Source organism: Apteryx mantelli, chromosome Z (genome assembly GCF_036417845.1).
Source record: "Apteryx mantelli isolate bAptMan1 chromosome Z, bAptMan1.hap1, whole genome shotgun sequence".
NCBI lineage: Eukaryota > Metazoa > Chordata > Aves > Apterygiformes > Apterygidae > Apteryx > Apteryx mantelli.
In genome coordinates, this window is record NC_090020.1 from 10053042 (window position 1) to 10078903 (window position 25862).

At 47.5% G+C, this 25862-nt stretch overlaps 1 protein-coding gene across 1 annotated transcript in view; it reads left to right on the top strand.

Annotated features, from left to right (window-relative positions):
- The first annotated feature begins 12397 nt into the window (after nt 1-12397).
- LOC136995363 (neuronal acetylcholine receptor subunit alpha-7-like) overlaps nt 12398-25862 on the top strand; it is a 52340-nt gene continuing 38875 nt past the window's right edge. Inside the window, exons 1-2 of the mRNA XM_067315986.1 lie at nt 12398-12476; nt 17325-17464. Of these exons, the coding sequence (XP_067172087.1) occupies nt 12398-12476; nt 17325-17464 (219 nt within the window). The remainder of the gene's footprint in view (nt 12477-17324; nt 17465-25862) is intronic.

Here is a 25862-nt window from a genome sequence, read left to right on the forward strand (position 1 = left end):
CCTTGCCCAGGGCAGCAGCACTGCTGCCACTAGCCCAATAAAGGAGCTTTTTGCAACAAACGCCCTGTGCCCAGAGTCCTTCTGCAGCTGCTCTGCTAGCAGCCCTCAGCTGCCGACGGGGCAGAGCTCCTGCTTAGGAGGGCAGCCCGCAACCCATTGCCAGGGCTGCACTTGCCAGCAAAACCTTACTGAAGCTGCTCAGTAACAGCATGCTTCTTGCTGATGCTTGCCTCTTCCACGTTGGCGCTCATCATGAGGCCGTATGCAAAACCCGCTGGCTTTAAGACGCGCACCCTAGCTGCGCTGCCAGGACGCAATAGCAGGCAGCTGATGCCCTCCCGCCGGCACGCATGGCTACAGGGCTTGGTGACTCCTCCTCCTGGCGCTTCAGCTTGCTGCGCCTTGAGAGCTCCCTGCTCTCTTTTTAGGACTTACCTCTGCGTGCAGTCTAAACCTTGTCTGAATCCAGTCCTGGTCCCACTGAAGTTAAGGGGAGTTTTGTAACCAGTTTGACTAAGCCTTTGGATTTTATGCTACTGAGCACCTTCTCTTCTTAAGAAGGGAAGAGCTGTATTTTTTTTAAATGAAAACAGCTATTTTCACTTTCAGAAATGTATTGAAATAGTTGAAACGCATTGAATGATTTTCAAGAGGAAAATGTTCTTGATCTCCTTTAGAGATTTACCTTATTAGTGCTTTTTTGGGAATAACAAACTGTAACTGCTGGCTGGACAGGCTGGCTATTAGAGCCTTTTAGGCGAGAGGCTGAAATGGTGTTTTTCTGCTAAGAAAATATGACCAGAAGAAAAATTCTTAACTGTTTATTTTCTGTGCATCATTCTGTAAGACTTAAACATGCAAAATGATGTAAATTATTGTAGTCTTGTAGTCTAAGTTGTCAGTGTGACCAACTGTACATCCCGAAGTTCCAGTGTGTTACAAACAAAAGCAGGGACTGTGTTATCCTTCCGAAACATGGAGGCTTGTAAAGCTAATAAAGGATTTTTAAATGAGAAGCTGAAATTGCAACAATCCTGAATGATATTCAGGATCCTACACAAAGTGTGCTTTTATTACTCCCTAAAAAGGTCAGCTTTTTATGTGAAACGCGTTTGCCTTCAGCAACTCTGAGTTCTAACACTGAGTATTCCAGATGTGCAGGACTATGTCCTGTCATGCACGATTTCTGCACAGGGAAATGAGGATTGTCTCTTTAAAGCAGAGAGTATAACATGGTCCACATATTCCAGAAGCCCAGGGGCACAGGAAGCTGACGTCTACATGATGTTGCACTGGACCACACGTGTCCCTTGCACCCATATAATTCCTCATCAGCTTATACGAATCTGCAAAACATCTGCACCTTTCACCGCCGTACCCCCACGTTTCAGCTACCTAAAGTGGCAGAGGTATTGCAGAGATGTGTTCCCCCACTTCCCTTAACCGAGAGCTTTGCTCTCTTTCTTTGTAAGATATTTCTGTGCTTCTCCAGGAGCTGAACTAACAGCCCGGTGATTGATAGCAGCTAGTTATGATGTAACTCAGTTCGTGTGCAGTGCCACTTTGAGTGGTTAAAATACTGCCTTTTAAATACAGTGTAATCACTAATTCATCAAGGCCAACGCTCAGTTTTTCTGAGCAGCTTGTGAAGACACAAACTGCTTTTATAAATAATTCAGAGAGTTTGTTATTAGGTGCTTTTACCAGCTCTTTATATGTAAAAGTATGCACTTTTACAGACAGCTGCTAACACGGAGCAAAATGAATCTCTAATCAGGATGGTCTGTACATGCCCCCTTCTATAGGGATAGAGGGTTTTCTCTTTCTTTCTTTCTTTCTTTCTTTCTTTTTTTTTTAAGAAAAGCCCCAAGAACTGGGCAAGGGATGAGAAGAGAAAAAAATAAAGATGTTATTAGCAAGTTATCCGTAGCAGAGCCGTTCTGACAGGGCACTGCGAATGAACTCCCCCAGGATCACCCACTGCACCCACGTGGGGAAGTCACAGCGAGTCCGTCGTAACTAACATCACTCTCGCACGCTGCTGCCTTGTTCCAACAGAATTCATAACAATTTCTTACTTACTAAAACCTCCTCCAAGGCCTTTTGACAGGAAAGTTGGGGGTGGGGGGGGGGGAGAGCAGGGGGGAAGGACAGGAAATAAGCCAGAAGAGGAAAAAAAAAAATCCCTGCATCACTTTTTTCAGTCCTTTCGCAACTTTTTGCTTTGACAGCCTCATCCCAGCTTCGCCTGCACCACCGCTGGGAGCCCTGGCAGACATGCCCTTCTTGCTAGGGCGCTGCAGCCCTCCTTCCCAAATGCGTCCTAACACCAGCTCCAGCCAAGCACCAACTTGGGCTGCCGGTCGTGGCAAACGACCCCTCCTCATGGTTTCCTGGCACCGAGACTCCTCACCAACTTAACCTACAGGACCAAAGCTGACATGAAATGTAGGCTGGCCTGTTGTCATCATCTTTTAGTTTTAAAGAAAAAAAAAGAAAAAAAAAGTCAAGCCTTCACTTTGCCACAGGGAAATAAGAATTAAGTTGAGCCACAAATCAAGTGTATTTAGGCCCAGCGATTTACCCAATGGGCTAACACCCTCTGCACTGGACAGCAAATCTGAGAATTATATTTGCGGCACCCTTGAATGGTGAAAACAACCACCCCTTTGCCCCCACATCTGCTCGTTCAGGCAGGTTTCTGTGCAAGCACAAGAGGCAGCATCAGTGTGGTCTTCAGACCTCTTGGTTTCCTTGCTCTGTGCAGCCTAACAGCAGAGCCACCCTCTGGCCATGAGGCTTTCAAAAGCCCAGCCAAGGCACAGCCAAGGGAAGGACAGAGCTTCCCCGCTGCCACCCCTCTGGGAAGGGAAGAGCTGAGCAGCACGGGGCACATCCACAGCAGGGGAGGCTGCAAGCGAGCTAACCAGCTTACAGACGTAAGCGATGAAGTCGCTCAGCCTGGCTTGGTTTTCTTCAGCCTGTGCAAAACAGCTTGTCTTTGGCTCACTCACAGCGCAGGGTTGAACTCCACGCTCATTTCATGCTTCCTGTATCTCTGTGGTCTTAGCCCAGTCCTGGTGATCACCTTAGAGCACAACTGGTCATCTCTAGGAGCAAATCTTCGCTACTGTCCTTGGTTCACTTCCATGCAAGCAGGTGCTGTTCTTGCAGCAGCAATACCATTGGCAAGACAGTCTCAAAAAGCCCAATTCTGCTGCCAAGCTGCAATTTGTTTAATGTGAGCTAGTTAGACTGAGGTGACCTGGGTTTAGAGGTCTCTGTAGAGGGAAGAATCAAGGCTGGTATTTAAATATATGGAGTTTAAACTTTGGACCTTAACTCGGTAGAACTGATGTAATTGCACTGAACTGTGTAGAGCAAACTGGTTTACTTCGGAAAAACCCAGTCCGACACACGCTAGAAGTCCTGTGCCTTAATGGAGTGCCATGTAAAGTCATGTGAATTTAGGTGGTCAGCGGAAGAGCTCTACCTTTGAACCTCATACAGGTTACCAGGCAAGCACCTGGTGTAAAAGTCAGATCACTGAGAGTCTTTCACACCCTTAAGTGAAGGCTGAAGGCCACACTCACCCCAGTTCCCCGGATCCTCTGCGTTCCTGGGATGACACAGAGTTTAAAAGATTGCAAAGGATCTGGAAAAAGTCGAAAATAGAAAGAGATGAGAAAGGTTTGTGCCTGAACAAGTAGGTCTTTTCTTCTGTACTGGTTGAAAAGATGCCACACATGCACCTTGCAGAGAGGGGAAATTACTGTCCATGCCCATTATAGCCATTGCTATAACCTCTAAGGGCATGCACACCAGAGTCTGGTCACTCCAGCAAGCAATGCTAGCTGCCTGCTCAGGCATACAGACACACAGGGTCCCATGGGCAGGGACACGTCAACACATTTAAGACATGCAGGCAAAGTCCTAGGCAAGTCTCCTGAGATGATCTGCTGTGTGTTACTGTCTGCTACAGCAACTTGCTGCACATGCATGCCCCTTGAGATCGACTTTTCATTTCAGTGAAGAAGACTTCATGTTAACTCACTAATCTTATATGTACATTTACTGCTTTGCATTGCAGTAGGCACAGCTGTAACTCTGGCACTGGCCCAGGTCCTGTTCGTGAGAAGTCGCCAGGCTCCAAGAAAGTTGGAGCTCTTTTCATGCGCAGTAGCTGACAGTGATCTGGGCTACATCTTTCTGTGCTAACTGTTCCCAAATCTCGCTAGGAAGAGTGAGAGGATCCAGGAAAAGCACCTGGGCCCCAACCTCACCAGGACCTATTGGTATAGTTGCCTATTGGAATAGTGCTCTGAGTTTGAGAGTCCACAAAGGTAACAGTGCACAAGAAAGTAGCATTTGCATGGAGTTTGGGACAATGCCAGGTAGTGTCTGAGGAGCCTTCAGCCCAGGCTCAGCACGGGGGCCATCTGACCGTCTCAAAGCAGAAGTTCCCATTTCAGGTACAAGATTCAGTTTTTAAAGACAGCTCCAGACCTTTTTTTCTCCCTCTGGTCTGCTCTCCGAAGACTTGAGGGAAGAGGATGAGTTAGTGATGGCAGTAGCATATTGCATGATTTTGTCAGCAGCTGAAAACTTCTCCAAGCACAGAAAGATAATCTCCACTTAATATCTCCATGGTGCAGAGGGAACGGTGAACAGCATGTTTGCTTCTTGTGCCTGCGTGATGAAATGACTCTTCCCAGAGTCTGAGAGCGTGGCTACTTCAATCACACAGCAGGGAATATTCTCATCTAAGCCTGATGGCTGTAGTTTTCAAGGGGACATAAGTACCCCAAATCCATTCAATTTCACTGCACATCCTGAACCAAGGATTAGCACAGAGTTTTACTTGTTTGTCATAAGCATGGAGAGAGAGAGAGAGAGAGAGATAATGTCTCCCCAACTCTAGTATGCATTTAAAGTAGTTCTAAACAATTTGCACAGCTCCTAACATGGTTGCCAGAGGATGCTCACTACACAGAGACCCTGTATAATCCGGTTAAGGAAGAGAGGAAAGAGTAATATCCATGGGAATAAAATAGGTAGAACGGAGGTTGTTGCTGGTTTGGAGTACACTCCTGAGCAAATCTGGCTTGCAGAAAAAGTGCTGCTTACCAAGTAATTTCTGCATTGAGGAAAGCAGCAAATGACAAGTCAGAGGTGAGAATCAGATGATGTGTCTGGAAATAACATTGTCTTCCCGCTCAGGGCTCATGACTAAGCCAGTAGTTTGCAATGGAAAGATAACCTGTAGTCAGCTGGATGACCTGCTATGAGTTGTGGTGCACAGAGCACTGAAATGGATGTCTGCAGTGCTTTTCACCTTCCAGAAAGTTGAGTGAGGACAGGTCAGTTACCAGTCCTCATTTCTCTCCTTAATGCAGGCTGGATTTGGACAAAGGATTTAGAGGAAAGGACAGATTTTAAGGAGAGCTCGTTTCCCTTTGAGGATGGTGAGGAGCTCACCCTTCCCGCCTCGTTCCCTGAGAGAGGTGTCAAGCCTTCCTTTCCATGCCACTGTCCAGGACAAGAGGGACCTCTGCCCACTCCCTTTGGCTGAATTCGCCATGGGAATTATGGGAATTATTAATAGCCGGAGGCTAACACAGCGACAGCTGGAAAGTCTGCTGCTGTTCAAATAACAGCCTAAAGCCACAGTTTGCAGGTGGGATTGACAAGACTGCACACCATCTTCCCTAAAGTTCAGCTGAGACTATGTGGGAAAGAGTCACTGGTCGCTTTGATCCCCACCATATCAAGAGAGAAAATAAAGCGGTAGATTGCAAAGCACAGCTGGGGTGAGAGAGGATCGCATCTATATAGAAACCTAGACTTGTAGAATAATTCAGCTGGAAGGGATCTCCAGAGGTCACCTGGTCCAAACCCCCTGCTCACAGCAGGGACAACTCAGTTCGGTTGCTCCTTGTGCAGTGAGATGAGAAGATCTCCAAGGATGGAGATGCTACAGCCTTGCTGAACCCTTCTCTCGGGAGGTGAGCACCCTCCTGAGAAAAAAATTCTCCATTGGTCCCCTGGCAATGCCCCGTGTTGTGACTTGTGTCTGTTTGGCGCTGTCCCTGTGCACCTCCTGGAGGAGTCTGGCTCCATCATCTCAGTGCCCTCTCACACGGGAGCTGGAGAGAGCTAGGGGAGCTCCCCTTCACCTTCTCGTTCCCAGGCTAAAACCAAAAGCGTTTCTGTCTGCCTCTCCTTGGACATGCCGTGCTCCAGGCCCCTCCTCGTCTCCATGGCCTCAGCTAGACTCACTCCACGAGACAGTGTCTGCCTCCTGCTGCCCTGAGGAGCCCCAGTGGGACACATGACTCCAGAAGTGGGGGGGCTCAGTGGGGCTGAATATAGGTTGTCCGTAAAGGAGGTTGCTGCTTAGTGTTTTCTTCTCCTCTGAGACAGGAGGTTTGGGGTGAGGCGGGAAGCAGCCTAATGTAGGGGTTCATATTGAGTTTCAGAAAATTCATTCCATAATTCTTAGCCATCTTGTGCCCTTTTCGGAGAAGAAATTCCTCATCTTGAGCCTGCAGGGTGGTGAAACATGGCATGTGAGATGACGGATTATTTCTCCCTGAATATCGTGCCACTTTAGAAAAGTCATCAGCACACTCAAATCTAGCCTGAGGAGGAGCGGCTGGAACAATAGGAAGAGGAAATAAAGAATGAAAGAAATAGTTGTTAGGTGGTTTGCAGTTGTCCGAGTTTCAAGTTGAGAGCTTCAGAGCTGGCAAACAGGCAGCAACTTTGAATTAGACCCGTTCTTGTACAGGCATCACATACCATCGACAAAAGGGCCTAGGAATTTCAGGAAGTCAGAGACTCCTAGGCAACCCTGAAGGTGCTCCTCCAGGCGGGACAGAAGGAGTCCACATGCACGTGCACAGCCCAGACACACATGCTAGGAGCCAAATCACTGCACAGCTGTCACGGCTATCCATGTATTCCTAGGGCTCAGTTCCACTGTAGCCAGATAGAAAGCTAATTAAAAAAACCCTCTCCAAGGTCAAAATGTATCTATGAATTCTCAGAGAAACAAAAGCCTGGTTTGCCCTTGGATCCCGGAAAGCACATCTTGTAAACAAAGGAAGGGGCTTGCCAAATCACACAGCTAAAGCCGTCTCTCACTGCTGCAGATTCACTCCACTGCAGCAGATTTGGGGTTGAAGGAGCCACAGGATATCCAGGAAATTTTCAGTAGTCCACCCTAGCTAAGGCTAGGACTAGAAAGCATTATTCATGGTGCTTTCATGATTGCTTATTGAAAGCTTCAAGGTCCTCACAAACAACTGCGAAGCAGACCCTTGCCCTCCTCCCCAGTCCAGGCTCCTTCCGAGCTTTCCCATGGGCTTGATATTGGTGCTTGGGCTCATCCCTATGGGTTAAGTTGCCATGCAGTCGCTCTTCCCTGTTTCAGTTGGCAACACCTTCCCACCAAGCAGCTGTACGAGGTTTAGCCCAAGGGGGCTCTCACCCCCAGTGGGACCTTCCAGCTGATACCACAACACAAAGTTAAAGTATCTCACACATGCTAATTAATGGCAACTCCAGTCTAAAGAACTTGGTCAACGTATGCAAGGTACCCGGAATATCTGTGTCGATGGGAATTACAGCTAGGTTCTTCCAGCAGGCTTTCAAAGCTCAGGATTTATATTTCTGCACCAAATGAGGTTTTCTCCCGTTCTATCCTTCAACTCTGCCTTCAGCCGGTCGCTTCAAGGCAAAAGACATGCCTTTCTAAGGAAGCCAAGCAGCTACCCTGCAGCATACCCTCTGCAGCAGCGTTTTGTTCAAGGGCCAAGCTGACTGCCAGCCAGTAATGACACCAGCCTTTCGGGGACAGGAGGGCATGCAAGAGAGCAGGCCAGACAGCATGGGGCCATTTTTCACTTTTCAGGCTCATTCGGATCTCTTACAGCAGCAAATGTCTCACACGTGCAGACATCTGTTCCTGAATCACAAGATGACAGTTTTACTCCACCTGGACACTTGGGACACCAATTTTGTTTTGTTTGCACTGGCATAATTTCAGACTGTTATACTGGAGTTACCAAAGGTTTGATCCCAAGAGGCTAAAGTCAAGTCCAAATCAAGTTCTCCCATTGCCTGAAAGTGCCTTATTTTCACTGTGCTTCATTGCTCCTCTTGGTGAGGATCAGAGTCAGTCAGTCAATACCGGTTTGCCTGGCAGAGTACAGCAAGGAAAGCCATATGTTTCATACCCCCGCAGATTCCAGCAAAACCAGGACTCCAGGCTTGTACCTGAAGAAGAGGTAGTTGCTTCTGGCATCCTGAAAACAGGGGCAGATCAAAACTAACAAACACTCAGGCGTTATTAAGACCCCGTGACATTCAGAAACTGGGGGAAAAACAGCCCTTACTTCATGATACAGCTAATATTCAGCCACTAGATATGCACATAAGCTAATCTGCGCTGAATCAGCCAAAACAAAGCACTTCTCACAATTGTGAGTGCCCTGCGTCAGGTATCTGCAGACACTTGTTTGACTGGCCACAAGTCTAATTTGCTCCGAGCCAGCGATTTCACTCATCAAGACCATCTGAAAAGCAGCTTCCATTTTCAGAGTGAAATAAATTCAGACTCCCTGCTGGGAATTTTCACGCCTGTATTTAGACTTCCCCTTGTCATTGAAGACCTAGACTACTACAGCCGCAGACTTCTTAGAGAAGTCCCTTGATTGCAGTCACTTGTGCTGCCCAAAACCTCCGGATTGGCACCAGCCAGCCAGCAGCACAGCACCTGCCACGCAGACCAACAGCGCGTTAAGCCGGGCTCGGGAGAAGCTCAGCAGCGCTCCTTAAAACAGGGCTGAATGTGGTCCAGGGGAGTTTTAGGTAAGTTTTGCGCCCTGAGCAGGAAACCATTTCAGGTCTTGGGAAGGCGTCTATTCACATCTCCCAGCCCTCTCACCTTGCCCACGGGCAACAGCTGGGGCTCAGGTGACGCCGGAGAGGGCGGAAGGTGCCACCGACGAATGAAGAACATTTCATTCTGAGTACTGTTGCTGCTGAGGATGGCTGTGCAGAACAACTTGCAGGTGGACAAGGCTGCCCTTCCAGAGACAAAAATGCATCCTTCAGGAAGCAGCCAACTCCAGGACAACCACCGCTGCAGCTGACTGTCATGAAGAGGAGGGGGAAAGATCACTGCAACACCTTTGGACACACTGGCTGGTTGGTTTCTGCGACACGGCCGTTTGGAGCATTTTCACTCTGACCTGACATCTGCATCGCCCCGAGCTGTTCAACGCTATCACATCTGCCTCAGGAACATCACGTTGAGGCAAGGGTTTTGAGGCAAGGTCCCTCACCTGCGACTTGTGAAAAAAGGAATGGTTTTTTCTGCCTAGTAAAGGCAAGTCTGTGACGAAAGTATATTACCTAGGAGAACTGCGTTTGATTTTATGGTCTGTGCCATTTCATTTACTGCTCCTCCCCGCAAAATCCCAGCATAGCTGGCAAGGGTTGCTGTGACGTGTCTCAGCTAGGTGAGTCCCCCTCCGCTCCTCTGCTCCTCCATCTGCTGCTCCCATGCTGCTCTACGTCTAGTACTGTAGCACTTACACTCGTATTGTACGGAGCTAATGAAAAAAAGCAGTACACTAACAATACAGGTTTTTTCCCTTTCCGATTCTGTTCCAGAGCAATGAAGCAGTTTAGATAACTACTCTATATTGGAGAGGTATGCCAATGTTAGTAATAGCCTAACACACGTCTCTTCACCTCACACACATATCCTTGTCTTTAAAACACCTGCACCAAGCCAGCAGGAACCACTGAAAAAATAATCCGTTCTTTCACTATGTAATGGCCTACATTCTCTTCTTAGCACGTTGTCATGTGCCTCAAGTCTCTGAGTTGAAACCTTTTGTCACATACCCTTTAATACCCATTTCTACTAGGAGTCCTTTAACTGGTATAATCAAACAGAAATGGCCAATATCAGGAAGATTAGATACAATTTGCCTAGGAAAATATGGCATTTCTTAGATTTCTCTGGGTACCTAATGAGTTTTGAGCGTAAGACGCAGAAACAATCTGCACAGTGAGAACCAAAGATTAGAATCGAAGATTATGCAGAACGGAAGTAGATTAAAAAGAGGTTTTAAATGGGAGAAGTATTCAAATACCCAAACACACAAACATGCACCACACACACGGAGGCTTGAGGCAGCTGTTGCCGTGCCCTTGGTTCCCGTGCGAGTACTCTTCACCTAGTGTGATGGCATACGTTTTAAAGCCAAGGACGCTGAAAGAAATAATGCATTTGCAGCCCCAGACAAAAGCAACAACCCTGCACGTAAGAACAAAAGCAGATGGGACACATCTGTGTCTTTGGGGATTAAGTGACATATGGCAGTGAGATGCTTTACGTTCTCCGAAATCTGCAAAATACACAAACTAAGGTGAATGCTTTCTTATAGCTACCAAAGCAGTAAAGCACACCACGTTTTGGTAAGAGATACTGCAATTTCAACTATTAATGCTGATGAAGTTGCCTGTGAAATAACCTGCATTTTCAGTGATATTACCCCTGTTACTTCCCCCCATAATTGATTATTGCATATGCTGTTTATCTCTCTGTGACCATTCCACATGCATTCCCGAAGAAATAACTAAAATCCCTGTAAGAGTTCAGTGATAAGCTAAGCAGAGGTAAATAATAGAGGGTTAGTTACCTCATAAAAGTCTGCAGGTTTTTAGGAAAATATATGAGGTTCTAGGAGTTAGACAGCTCTGATGATACCCAAAGGTTTTCCTCATGCTTTTTTGCTGTGTAAATGTTCCAGTCATACTGAGATTGCAGGCATTCATTATACAACGAAACATAATAAGATCTATGAGTATAAGGACACTGGTTTTCAGAAAAGGCCAGAATTCCCCTCAATTTCCTTTAGGAAACAGTAATAAAAAAGAAAAGAGCAGCAGGAATGTGGCAAAAGAACAGTACAGAGAGAGAAACAAAGTATGCAGATGTGGTGGAGTATCTGCACAAAGTGCAAGGGGAGTGAATAAGTACCACAGCAATGATATCACAGGAACTGAGGAACACCATGAACAAGAGAAGGAATGATCAATAAGTACAGTTAATGTTGCTCAGAACATCTTGGGAATCCATGCCCTTCCACCCAACCCCCTGGTGACGTTTCCTTATTTAATAAATACTTGTGTGCAGCAAGCCATTTTGTGAGCCACACCAGTGACGCTCAGTCAAGGAGCAGACCACTTCTGGAACGAAACTGGGAAGCTGGCAAGAACTGGACTTTTGCCCCAGGGCCCAGGGAGGTTTTTATTAAAAAAAAAAAACAAAAAACAAAAAACAAACCAACAAAAAAAAACCGCCCCAAAATTGATTTTCAGCTGTGCCGCCAGATCAGATATCTGAGTCGCATCAAGATCATCATGCCTAAGCAAGCCACAAAGCATGCAGGCCAATTGAGACAGCTCTCCTCACCATCACTGGCGTCAGGGCATGGGGAGTTTGGTCCAGACTTGAGCTTGGGCATGCCCAGCTGCTGACTTGGAGCTGACATCAGCCAGCTCCAGCTTGACCTAATTAAACTGCACTGTCTCAGAGAATTCAAAACCCTTCATAGATAGCACGAAGGCTCAAAGTCACTGTGAAAAACTACCTGTGCAAGCCCCATCAGAGACACCTCTCTCCTTCTAGTTACTGATCCACACTTTACCCAAACAGCTGGATGCAAGTATTAACCTGCTTCCAGGTTTGCTCTAAGGAGGTCTCTGCAGCTCAGCTACCAAAGCTCTGCTGATTTTTTTTAAGACACAAAGATCCCATGTTTAACTCTTCCTCTCTTTGCCTAACCCTGGCTGGACATTGCAGCATGTCCGCATTTGACGAAGATGATGAAATCCCCTGTGCAGACCAGGCATGTGGAAGGAGAGACAGCCCAGACTGTAAGCTAACAGCAAGGTGGCTTGCTTTCTTTTCTGCCCAAATAATTCAAGACAGGCATGATGCAGGGGAATGAAGGAGGAGAAGGACAGCTATTCACAGGCGTGTAAAGCAGGAGATCTGCACCTCAGAAATAAGCCCACAGGGAAGCTGCCACCTCCTGCTTCCTTGTTACAAGTTCATCTTCCCTATCACAGGACTCCCTGATCCAGCAGAGGCCACAGCAGCATCCTCCCTGCGAAGTTCCCTGGTCTCACAGTAATACATTTGGAGGGGCCAAAATTTACCTGGTAGAGAGGAGAAAGTAGCATACTGCAATAGAGAAACAGTTCCTAGGAGGTTACCTTGCTGTGCTACTCACATCAACTCCGTGCTAGAAAGAAAGACACAATTCAATAATAGCACGTGTGCCCAAGAGATTTTGAGAGCAGTTTATCGATCATGTCGCTCAAACAGTGGGCATCACAGTGTGGGCTTCTTGCAGACTTCTTTGCGGGAGAGAGAGAAGAGATTCGAAGAGGTACCTAAGAAATCAGTCTGCTCCATGACTACCTCTACTGTTGATAAAGCTCTTCACACAGCTGTCTGGGGACCCCATTCCTGCCATGGATTAATTAATTGGCCTTGTGCCTTCCAGTTGTCTGCAAACTGTAGGAGCAGTTTAGGGGATCCACCACTCAGGTTAATCAGAGAGTAAAGCTGGAGGGACCTGATGCGCTGCCTATCTCAGGCCATTGCATGTCACCTAATCACCCCATAGCTAGTCCAGCAGCTTTTTGGTTTAAGCAAATTCTCAAGAAAGACATCCAGCAGCCCTGATGTGAGGACACCAAGATGGAGCAGCCCTTTTTCTAGATGTTTGCTACATTTTCTGCTAGAAATGAAATCTGTGCTTCATGTCCAGCTTCTTTTTTTTCTTTTTTTTTTTTTGATTTCAGCTCCGAGCCACAGATGGCTTTGATGCCCTTTCCACAAAAGTAGAGAGCCCTTTAGCATCCAAAGCACATTACTGCAGAGTCTGTCAATACTTGCTATTCTTCCCACTAGAAACAGAGCTCACCTCACTCTGTGACAGGAGGCCACTTTTGCACATGCTCATTACCTCTTAGACTTACTATAAGCAAACTCTCTGAGGATGCCCTCTGCCTTGGCACCACTGCAGCCATGCCGGCCATGTGTTATTCCGAGCACAGCTCCTTCCCCAGGCTCTCTCTGCCATCAGCAGGCTCATGCACCTTATGCTACCAGGTGTCCAAAAGGAGTACAGCAACAATCACCACCTTTGCCCAGAGAAAGATAACAGTAGGTAGAAGCCTTGATCAGACTAGATTTGTTCCTACTGAATGGCCTTCGCTGCTGTGATGTTCACAAGCATTATCCAAGAAAAAGATCTGTATTAACAGTCAGTTATTTCTTTATTTTAGGTAGAAGGTTACAGGATTGGGTTTCCACCCCGATGATGTTTTGCCAGGGGTCACTCTAGTTCTTCATCTTCTCTCTTTCAATTTCTCTTTACGTGCAACTTGTCAGACTTCAGTAAGCCAACGCTGATGAATCCCTCCACTGCAAGGCCAGGAACTCCAATGTGCAGAAGCACCAGAACTGAGGCGACTCCCATGGCATAAGGCTAGGAGACACCACCAAAAGAAAATTTTTACATAACCACAGATTGGCTGAGGTTGGAAGGCAATCCAAGGCTCTTCCAGAGATTGCCTAGTCCAAACGCCATGCTCCAAGCAGAGGCAGCACGAGCAGGTTGCCCAGGGCTGTGTCCAGTTGGATTTTGAATATCTCCAGGGATGGAGACCACAGAACCTCTCTGGACAACCTGTTTCAGTGTTTGATCACACCTACGATAAAAAAGCTTTCTTTTCCCTACGTTTAAATGGAATTTCTTGTGTTTTGATTCATGCCCATTGTCTCTTGTCACAAGCATCACTGAGAAGAGCCTTGTTCCATCTTCTTTATATTCCCCATCAGGTATTTATACACATGAATAAGTTCCCCCCTAGCCTTCTCTTCGCCAGCCTGAACAGTCCCAGCTCTTTCAGCCTCTCCTCATATGACAGATGCTCCAGTCTCTTCACCATTTTCATGGCCTGTCACTGTGCTTGCTCTGCTATGTCCGTATCTCTCCTGCGCTGAGGAGACCAGCACTGGACACAGTACTCCAGATACGGCCTCACCAGTGCTGAGTAGAGGAGAAGGATCACCTCCCTTGACCCGCCGGCAATGCTCTGCCTAATGCAGCCCAGGATGCCATAGACCTTCTTTGCCATGACTGCACATTGCTGGTGCATATTCAACTTGTTTTCCCACCGGGACTCCCAGGGGGGCCCCCAGCAAGTACTGGTGCCTGGGGTGATTTCTCCCCAGGTGCAGGACTCTGCACTTCCCTTTGCTGAACCGCATGAGGTTCCTCTCTGCCCATCTCTCCAGCCAGCTGAGGTCCCTCTGAACGGCAGCACAGCCCTCTGGCGTACCAGCCACTCCTCTGGGTTTTGTGCCATCTGCAAATATGCTGAGGGTGCCCTCCGTCCCATCATCCAGATCACTGATTAAGACGTTAAACAGTATTGCCTCTAGTATCAGCCCCTGGGGGACACCACTAGTGACTGGCCTCCAGCTGGGCTTTGTGCTGCTGCTCACAACCCTCTGAGCTTGGGAGTTAGCCAGTTTTCATTCCACCTCACCACTGTCCATACTTCATCTGTTTGTCAATGAGGATGTTACGGCAGACGCTGTCAAAAGCCTTACTAAAGTTAAGAGAAACAGCATCCACTCCTCTTCCCTGAATTTTTAATGAGATATAGTTTTTTTTTTCCTGCTGATTCAAAGCTAATTCAGCAATAAGGGGGGCACTGGCTGAAGCTGTGGGTCATAAGAGGCTCTCTGCTCCTCAGGGGCCTGCATCAAGCAAGCATTGCTTGCTAATGCCCACCAGCAGTTATTTGCAGGTAAAGACTCTCTCACAACAGACCTAGGCAGGTAAGTCTGGCATTGCTTTTGGGAGACTGACTTGGCAACCTTAAAAATTGGCTTCCAACTTCCAGCCTCGTTTAAAATTTCATATCAGGCACCAGGGAGCTCACAGTGCCAGGGACTGAGGTAGAGATTTCTGTGGCTGGGGGGCTGGCAGCAGTAATGCTTATCCTGTCGCTGCTCCCGAGAGGCCTCGGCTTCCCCATCACCAGCAAACACTCCACTTAGCACTCAGAGATGTAATGTCACAAAGCACTAGCACAGGCATTAGAGGGATAAAAAGCAGGAATCTCTCCGGAGTATGAAACACTAAGCATTTTAAGATTGAAAGAAGTTTATAAAAACACAGTTTTGACCTGTTGCCCTTCTCCATTCCTGCTCCAGAGCCACTGCAATGGGGATATAGCAGCCTGATTAGACAAGCGAAGCCTTTGCAACACCAACAGCTGCCCCGGCAATTTGCCAGGAGACCACAAAGGCTCCACCGCTTCTGAACCTACGCAATTTTGTAAACAAAACCAAAGAGCACACAAACATATGGCAACGAGCACCAGCTCAGCAGGCTCAGAACAGATCAGCTGGGCTATGTTAACAGTTGCAGATACAAGAGGTCACCAAGTAACAGGACCACGCTGCAGAAGGGAGAAGTGAAGAAGGGGTGGAGGACCGGGTGCAAACATCTCGTGCTGGGTTACTTCAGCTCGCAAGGTTTATCGGGGCAAGGGGCCCGGTTACAGCACGGCTGGAGCACACAGCGCAAAGTCAGCTGCCCGGGGTACACAGCAAACGGTTGTGCCCAAATCTCCCCCGTCAGCCCCCTGGGGTGGATGGTTTACTGCACATCGTCAGCGATGGTACCAGCTGCAGCGGCGACCTGAAGAGCCTGGCAAAGGGCACGTTTTGATAGTAAAAGCTGAGGTAGACTGTTTCAAAGGGAGGTTAAAGGTGAACACGACATGAGTGCTAAGGATGAGGGATGGTGCAGGCGGTCATCCTTTCCCTGAAGCACAGCAACGTGACATGGTGCAGGGAGAGAGAGGGCAGCGCGTTGGCTCAGAGCACGGGCCCTCTTTCCAAAGGAAAATGTGATGTGATCTTCACCGGTCTCCTTCCCACACAAGGACCTTGCAAGGGAGGCAGGGGGTTACATACTAAAATTATAACAGAGGATCTAAATAATTTCCTAGCAGGGAAGTTTGCCAGAGCTGGTGGAGTAGAGAAACTGTGGCCAGGGCTTGTCTTCAAAGAGAGTGAAAATGTTGGAGCAGCTCTGTTACATCTGCTTCTCTGGTTCTCCATGACCATATAATATATTATTCAAAGGCATAAAAGGCCCATGAAGATGACATGTTGGTATAACTCACCAAAATAAATAAAAATACCCTCCCTCCTTGCTAACTAGGCACCGTCATACTGGAAAGCCACAAAGATCCCTCCAGCATCAGGAACACTGAAGGGAACACTAATTAAAGACATTTATAAACTGAATGATATTATTAATTTTAAAAGGCGTCGCTGCTGTGGTGGAGAGCAGCCTGCCCCAGGCTTGCAGGGTTCGCTGAGCACATCAGGGGACCGGGGAAGGAGGAACTGGTTGTTACAGTTTGTGTGGATTGTCAAAAGCTATTCATCTCACCACTGTTAGAAGAGTCCCAGGGTCACTGTGAAAAGCTCTGCTCACGTGTTACAAAAAAGTCACACACAAGACTCTAGGAGCTGCAGTGCATTAAAAAAAGAAAAGAAAAAAAAGAAAAAAAAGCTTTGTTCCAAAGTAATAATAATACAAAGTGCAGATTCCTTGGCAGGGACAACTCAGGGAGTACACACTCGTGCTGGCAGGATGAATTTGGCCTCAGCGAACATGCAGCCTCTGAGCCTCACCCCGTTTGGTGCAGCTCTTAGGTAGAGCCCGGGTAGTCACAGCCCAGAGCATCTGCACCTGCACCCATTTTGGGGACAAACCCTTGCTTCCTGAACATGCACGGAGAAGGGCTCCAGGTACTAACAGGACCTGTCAGTGATGCTAGGTAAACACAGGGTATGTTCAGGTAATGACACCAGCTCCGGCTCCGTGGCAGCTGGTTTCTGGAAGCAGCAAATAAGAGCCCTCTGGCCGCTTTCCAAGAAGGTGCCCTTTGGCTTCAGAGCCTGGTCTCCCTGCACCATCAGCATGAGGGTTCCCGGTTGAGTCCAGTTTTTCTGTGTGGCTGACGCACGACAGAAAAGCTCTGTCAGCACCCCTATGGGCAGAATTACTAATCCTTACTTTTCAGGAAACCGGTTTCAAGTTAAAAAGACATTCAGAGACATTTTTTCAGGCAAACAAACAACATGGACTGTGTGACCATCTGAATGACAGATGTTTACCATCTTTCTTTTCCCTTAGTCTCTCAGCAGGGTGAAGGCCAGAGACGCTTGTACAGAGATCTGCTGAGAAACTACAGTCGTCTTGAACGACCTGTGGTGAACGACTCCCAACCTCTGGTAGTTGAACTTCAGCTTTCTTTGCTGCAGATAATTGATGTGGTAAGTCCCTGGCAGTTCTGCTCTCTATTGCACCCATTCGGCGTAACAAATCTCATCTCTGGTGTAAAGACCACGCGTTTCCTCTTGGCCAGACTATCAGAGAGAAAAGCAGACTGGATTTAGCCAAGCATCCTCCCTAAGCGCTAGAGTACGTGCTTTGACACTTTGGAGGAGTCAATATCCTTCTAAACTCAAAGCCATCTCTGATACAACATGAGCTGCAAGCAGATTAATTATGTAGTTTTTCCATTCATTTTAAACAGAAGAAAACCTCCAAACCATTTCAATAAATTAGAAGCTATGTGTTACTACAAATTAGTAATGGCATGTTATTCCTAGAACCGTCCAGGATGCAATAACTGGAGACTGCGTGCAGTCTGCAGAGCTACCAGCACTGCATTTGCACCTTTTCATTAGACATTACAATAGCGCTGTCCTCTTCATCCATCACACCTTTACCATGCACTGCGGTTGAAGGAGCCTGCCCTGAGATGAGGTTAGGAATCACAAGAGCGTGCACAGAGCAAAATCTGGAGGCACACCCTGACGATTGTCTTGACTGATGCCTCTGCAACATGCTTTTGCAGAACTGATGATCTGACCCAGGGAAAGTTTTAACACAGTGATCCAAGCCAGGATCCCCTTTTCATCACAAAGAGGATTTTATATGACAACTCATTATCTTTAATGGCATTTCATTCATTTCATTTCATTCAGTCTCACTGCCCAGGAGGGAAGAAGGAAGAGAGAGAATAACTTTCAAACTTTTGGACAGCTTCAACCCCATTTGACAGAGGACCCAAAGTTTTAAATTTCCTACAATCTTTCTGAAAGTCTGTAGGAGACCAGATGCTCTCCCCAGAGGGGAAAGCTGGCCCCTAAAAATGAAGCTCCCTAGCACTGGGTAGAGATGCCACGTGAGCACGAGTGGCAGGACCAGCTAGTTGTGGTTCTCCTGGCAGCAGGCAACAGCCACTCAGGCAGGACAAGAAGCTTTCTGCTTTGAAATATTAGATATCGCATGGAGCTGGAAGAGAGAAGAGTGCAGTAGTCCCAACCGAAGTCCCTCACATTCATGGCAGGAGCTCACAGTCCTCGACTTGAATGAAAGAACAAAGAAACCCCCCAGCCAATTTTAGGTAAATTTCACTGGGTCATTCCAGGGTTAGCAGAGGCTAATCTTAAATCTCAGCTCAAAAGGTCTTCCTCCAAACTCACTGTGGCATTTTCCTTTTTTGCTGTTATCTTCATGCAATAATTTGAGGGCTGGAGTAGTGTGGAGGGCTTTTTACCATTAGAAACGGGACTATGCATTTTCAAAGTCAGTTAGGAGGAGGAAAGAGCTACATAAAACCCACTTTGGGGGGGATGCTATGCTGGATCTACAGCTGGGTTTTCATGTTCCCGCATGAAATATTTCCTTTCAACAGACAGCATTTTTTAAGCTCTTTACCTCCTTTACGTCACGGTTGTCCGTTCCAAAGAATTAGATTTATCTTCTCCCTTTTGGTGATTCAGAGTAGGAAACAGGTCATCTAAATGGACATATGCACCTGCAACAATGCTTTGCTCCCCTCCACCTCTGCACACACCACGGATGCTAGAAGTTCATCAGCTCAAAGCGGTAATGACTCGTTCCAGACTCGTGGTCTTGCATACTGCGGTCATGGTGTCTTTAAAAGCCAGCTGGAGTAACCTGGGGTGTATATCTTACACTACGTAAAAAAAGGTGCTTCTCTCCTCAGGGCAGTGACAGAAAATCCTTTGTATATGGGCTAAACTACAGCTTCCTCCTTCATGCCATACAATAGTAGTTTAATAAGGAGCCCATACCAGGGACACTTCCAGTCCAGCACAGGTTGTTCAGCATCACCTGAGCTATATGGGCACATTTACAGGGGAAGTGTAGTGTCCTGGACAGCTATCTGGTCTGGTGTGGGACATATTTTAGTTTGAGGCTAACTGAAGGACGCGTTCCTCTCTCTGCACAGGGTGTTGCACGGGCTCTTTCTCCTTGTTGCCATCCCAGCAGGTGCACCATGCACCAACTCCAGCAGTGGAAATGTTGTTCAGGACATTCGAGCCAGCGCTGCTGGCAGTCAGTAATCTCTATTAGCTGACAGACGGGGAGGGAAACCAGACGGACAAATTTTCAGACAGACACAGATCTGAGGCAGGAGCAGCAGCCTGCGGGCTAAGTGTAGGTCGGGCAGAACTTTTCTGAATTTAACTTTATCAGAAGCAGGAACAAACAGAGTTATGATGAGGGTAATGGTTCAAAGTGGAAACAAACTGCTATTGCCTGTCTAAGGAGGCACCTTCTCCAGATCCTACCTGTGTTCCCCAGCACTGCAGGAAGTCATGCAACTGGGGAATATTTCCTGGTGGTGCCAAGGAGAGCGTTACCTTGCAGCACCACAACAGCACAGGGTGCTGGGCAAGGTCCCAACCTTATGGGACTTCACGCACCATGCTCCCTGGGGAAGGAAAAAAGAATGCCACACTGAGGGGAATACGGATATTAAGGTCTAAAGAAGACATGATATTGTACAACGTTACTGCTGGACTCACGGGAATGTTTTACAAGTACTCACCATGACAGGTGCGAAAAAGTGAGGCCTGGACTATTTCCCTGTGAGAGGAACCAATATAAAGAAGAAAAACGTAAAGAAAAAAAGCAGTCCCTGCTTGCACAGAGGGACTCACTCTTTTCTCTTCACACAAACAATCACTCTTTACTCTTGCCAAGGCCTGAAATCACATCTACCGTACACAAATCTAGGACAGGCTCCATGAAGTGGCTCCAAGAAGTCTGTTTCCTAACCATACTGTCTCATAACCTAATCAACTCTGAATTCATCTTCTGCAGCCAACCAGCTGAAAACAGCATTTATGACAATCCAGATTCCTTTTGCTGCACAGAGAGGGAAGGTACCTCTGAGGTCCCTGTAGTTTGCTGAATAGCAATATCTAGTGACATTACCTAAAATTCCACCTCCTCTTCTCCCCTCCATTCAAAGCAAATTTCCAAGCATGGCTTCCTTAGGTTACGTTTCCTGCTGGCACCTGCCTGTATTGGCCTGCATGGGATCCTTTTTTGCTTTTTAGTGCTCAAAGCCAGCCATCACACTCAAAACTTTGAGGAACAAGTTCTCTGCTTGTCAGATAGACCCTAGGCAAAAAGGGTAGATGAATGGTAGGTGTCATTAGAGGTAGAATTGTTTCCAAAATTGTCTTAATTCACAACTAGAGCCAAGACAGAGCTCTCACTTCCAGTAAGCTCAGGGAACAAATGAGCAGAAGGGGGGCCAGTATGACCAGCTCTGCCAGAACTCCCGTTTCCAATTCCTGCTAGATACCATGCTCCAGCTCTTGCTGGAGAGGTATGTTTTAGCCAAAGCGTGTGACAGTGTGAGACACTTGCATCCCATTGAATAGCCTTCATTGCTACAAGAACTCCTGCCAGGTCACAGAAGTGCAGAGGTGTGCTTTTTCCCCCCCATGCCTTAAGAAAGTATCTAGACAACGATCCTCCTTTTAAACCCCAGCGGCATATGGGAGCAGACACACAGAGAGCAGAAATGGCTTGTGGCAGTCACCCCACAGCAGGGCTCAGCGCAGTTTGCCTTGTCCTCTAAGCATAGGTCAGCTTTGTCTGGAGCTGTCTCACGCGTACACTGTTGCTGGGGGCCGTTTTTGCCTAAGGTTTGTGCCCTGCCCCTTCCTTGCCTGAGCAGGGATTTGCCTGGTGGTCCCTCCCAGAGAGCCCCATTGAGCCCTGATGGCCCCAGCAAGTGTGCAGCACCTCCAAGAGCACCAGGAATGGGACTCCTGTTCTTGCTTTGAGAGCCGAGCCAGGCCATCAGGCTGCAGTAGTCAAGAAACGAGGCATGACAGCAGGCCATTTTTCCTTGGTTCAGTGTGATAGCAGCCTGCTAGGTAGCAACCATTCGTCATCATGAATGATGGCTTGTTTGCTCCTCCTGACATTTGTAGGGGAGCTTATACGAATTGGTTTATATCCCTTATGTAGAATCACTAATGAGGAATTAAAAAAAAATACAGTTTTCATTTTCCAGCTTTCTTTCTTTTAGGGATATTATTCACTGTTACCTTTGGGTCAGTGCCTCAATAGACACCGCAACAACAGTCTTACTGCCCTTGATTCTCCGCAGGAGAAAGTTTGACTAGTTTTCAAGGCCACAAGTCTCCCCAAACTGCAAGCTTAAATCTACAAAGAGAAAAAAAAAAAGCCAACCAGCCAACCTACAGAAGAGTATCAAGAATAAAACCCCAGCCTGACTGTGAGTGTATCGCATGTTTTTAAAGACCCCTCTAAATAAAGAGCCTAATTTTAAGAAGATGGCTGCACCATGCTGCAGAGATAATAAATTCCTGAAAAGCCCTTTCCAAAAGCAAACACGTGGCTGAGGTTTCCAGTAATTGCTGCACTGTCAGTGTTGCAGAGACCATACTCTGACAAGCATGCTCGTTAGCCTGGTGCCCTCAGTGCTTGCAGAGTTCAGGGACGAGGGCAACGCCATCTCTGCCCAGCAGAGGTGGTGGCTCCAGGGCTTGCTGTGAGCCCAAGCACAGGTGACATCCCCCGCACCTCTGGCACCCGGCCCTTCACCCACGGCACCTCGGCACAAGCTGTGGCTGCCGGTGTCAAGAACAGCTCAGCCAGGCAGCGAATTCGGGCACAGGGTACCTTGGTGCCACCAGTGGCAGGAGCACCTCTGGTGCGGGAGCTGGACCTGCTCAGGGGTGGGAAATCTCCAAGGCTGAAAAGTGGGGTGGGCAGAAGGGAGAGCTGAGGGCACAACTGGGAGAGGAAGAGAGAAGTATTGGCCTGACAAAATCATAGCAAAAAGGGGGCTGAGAGAGGCGACAGGCATCAGCAGGCGTCCAAGCGGATGCAAAGAAAAGGATTCTGCAGGTGAAGAGGGGACTGCACAGAGCTTATTGCAACCCAGAAAGCCCCTGAGCAACCTGAAACTGATCCAGGAAACAGGAACCCGCCTGCAGAGACACCGCGGGTGAGGGGAGATTCATTCATAAACCCTTTCTATTTCTGTCCTCTCTCAGCTGGTCTCTTTGAGTTCTCTTTGGAAAGATTTATTCCAGTTTATATTCTATTGAGACCTGCTTCTTTGAGCTTGAAAGTCCTTTTGGTCTATTTTGCTCATGAGACGGAGGAGGCGTGGGCAGAGCCACCCCAGAGGTCAGGTTGTGCATCTCCCCTTGCACGGCTCAGTCCCGTAGCGCTCTTCTCCTTCCTGCTCACCTCCCACCCCGCTGTACCCCAGCGGGTGCCAGGCTGCCCAGGTACCTAACACACCATAGTCGTTCAGGCGCTTTTGTGGGAATTTCCTCCTGTTTCAGAGGGAATCACAACTACAAAAAGGGACTGCAAGTCCCCAGCGGGAAGCCACAAGAATACCAGGGGGAAAAAAAAAACAAAAACCAGCCACCCACAGTAGGTCATTTTGCACTTCCAGAAGCCCCAAACCCTCCCATTATTTTACTGTAGCAACAACCCCAAGGCAAATGCTATATCTGGAAAATTCAGCGTGCACTGTTTTGCTTTGATTACACAGTGGGTAACATGATTGCACATCCTACTGACACTGGGATTATCCCAGATGTGATCACGTGCTTGCAAACAATCCCATTTAAACTGCAGAATTTGTCTCTGTGGTGCGTCAAAGCTCTTGAAAGGTTTGGAAAGCGGCAAGACAAACTCACGGAAGAGTTGACTGGGACAATGCAGAGCAAAGATTCGATCTATCTCCTGAAAACCAAGTCTTTGCATTGCCGTACAGGGAATCCAGCAAAAAAGATCTGCGCGTACTTGCCCTAAGCACGCAGGTGCGGTCATTACTGTTTTAAGCAGACTACAAGGTTAGCTGGTCTGACCCAGTGCAGCAGCCTTTATCTTCTCTACCAAGAACTTACCAAACTGCTGGGTTCAAGCTTTAGCTCACACTGTTTCTCCCTAAATCGGAAGCTACAGCTCAGCCTTGCAGGGTTTTTTTTCTTTCTTTTCTTTTTCTAAGGAAGCGATTATTGGGGGGACCATTTTTCACAGCAGGCAGCTCTCTTCGTCAGAGGCGCCTCACTTTGCCCGCTGGGCTTCCCAGGCGATGTGCTGCTCGGTTAGCAGGACCCTCGACCCCAGCCCGGGAGAGCTGGCGAGCAGCAGCCTCTTGGCTGGAGCTTGCACGATTTGAACGAAATTTGCCAACGCCGAGGGCTGCCGGTCGGCAGGCTCTGTGCTGTGGGCTATGGGCCTGCCCTCTCCTCGAAGGCGAGCTTAAGAGAGAGGTGAAAAAGCAGGGGGAAGCGCAGGCCACACGCGTGGTGCACACAGCCCCGGTAGCCCCAGACCACCCAGACCATCGCTGAGAAAAGAGAGAGGTAGAGGGAGAGCGAGATGGAGAAGGGTCCTGTTAAATTCAGCTGACTTTGGAAAGAAACCCGGCCTGTTCATCGGAAAATGGGTTTATTCGTTACGGAAAACATTAATACAGAGCAGGCACTGGGATCTCTTTTCAAAGTGTGGCTGCAGCTGAGAGCTACTGTACCGCTGCTGGGTATGTTTACGTACAACATTCACCCTCAAAACGATCCTGTTCCCTAGCACACGGGTGTTTTAGGGATGGTATGGCATGTGAATTGAATGACCAAAAATTTCAAGGGTTAAATTTTTGGCTCTAATTCTCCGTTCCGTTCCTAAACTGGCTTTACAGCAGCTAGGTCATCCTCCCCGCCGCCCCCTCGCCCCTGTGTCCTCACGTGTCCAGATCTCTGCACTGGACATCATGCAGCAAGCCCATGTCAACACACAAGTGATTCGGAGAAACAAATATAAATATGCCAGTACACACATGCAGCCGTTCACGTATTATTCCCAATATAGCATCACTATTCACTAGATTAAACCATAATCCTTATAGTACATCCTGTACAAATCTTTTCTGGATTGATAACTTCCAAAACGTAAGCTTGACTACTTAAGATTGAAATACACAAAGCATGTGAAAGAGACATAATAATGCGAGGATTATTCTTATAGTTATTCTATATTTTATGTATTTTTAAAGTATTGATGAGTGACAGGGAGATAAAACGACTCTTTCAGCCCTTCTGGATTAAAAGTATCTTTCATCCCACCCCCACCCTCCGTGGATGCCCCTGCATTTATTTGTGGGTTTACTGAATAGCCTTGGAAGGTATGTTTGCTCTGTTCCTCCTGGTATGGAACCGCCTCTACCAAAACACATTTCTCTTTCCAGAAAGCTTTTCTCCACCAGGCATTGCGGTCTTATCCTGCTATAAAGCAAGAGCAAATTCGCTGAGACCAGAGCAATGAAACTGATGCAAACTGAGATAGGAACCGAGATGGGAATCAGGCTGAATATCATTACATATTCTGAAAATCAGTAATTAGTGATCACTAGAAATAGTTATTAAAATTTCAAGCAGAAAAATTACAGAAAGGTTGACAGACCAGTAGATTCATCAAAGTTAAATCCCAAACTCTCTCTCCCTCTCATAAAGTTCGCTTACTGTGACCGATTTGGAACTCTGGGAAAAAAAATTTAAACCAATTGGTCCCTTCATTAGCATGGAAGCAGCTTGAAAAATGGGAATGCTGGCGCTGACTGAGTCATGAATTATTATTTTGGCTGCCTTCCAAGTGTCAGTGTTATCAAATTTCAGACCCCCTAATAGCTACAATGTCTCAAAGAAAAGGTCACTGGAATTTTTAAATTTGTATGAAAATATATTTTTCCATTGCTGAATTCACTGAATGGTTTGTGTCGCCTAGAATATCCTGACTCAAAGCACTGGAGTCTAGCAAAGTCACAAAAAATTGGGAAGGACATCCTCACAGTGGGAAATGTCACGGGGTCCTGACAGCACACAGTGGCACCAGCCCTGGTGGTGGTATATAGATCCACATCTTCTCGGTGGTACCAACAGAGCATTGCGCAGGGATTCAGGAGGTGGCCGTGCCTTCCCTCCCTCCTTCCACAACGGGTTTTCTCTTGGCATTGGGGCAAGCAAGAGCATTGCCTTGGCAAAGAAAGGAGGTGCCCAGCCATGCATGCACACGGGGCAGCAAGGCGCATGTCCTTAAGCTGCTTCTGGTGAAGCTCTCTGTCCCCAGCACCCCAAAAACCTTCTAGGGTGGCTGAGGGTCCTTGCCCTGGCAAAGCCAAGCTGATGAGAAGTGAGCCTAATCCCGTGATCCCTGGCTGTCTGATGTTCTCAGGATGCCTGAAGGAATTTGAGAGGTGTTAATAATGCAAGTGATATGCACATACCAATCTGACTCAGTGTCGGTGAAGAGAGGAGGACTAACAAACGCGGTGTTAAAGAACCTTGGAAA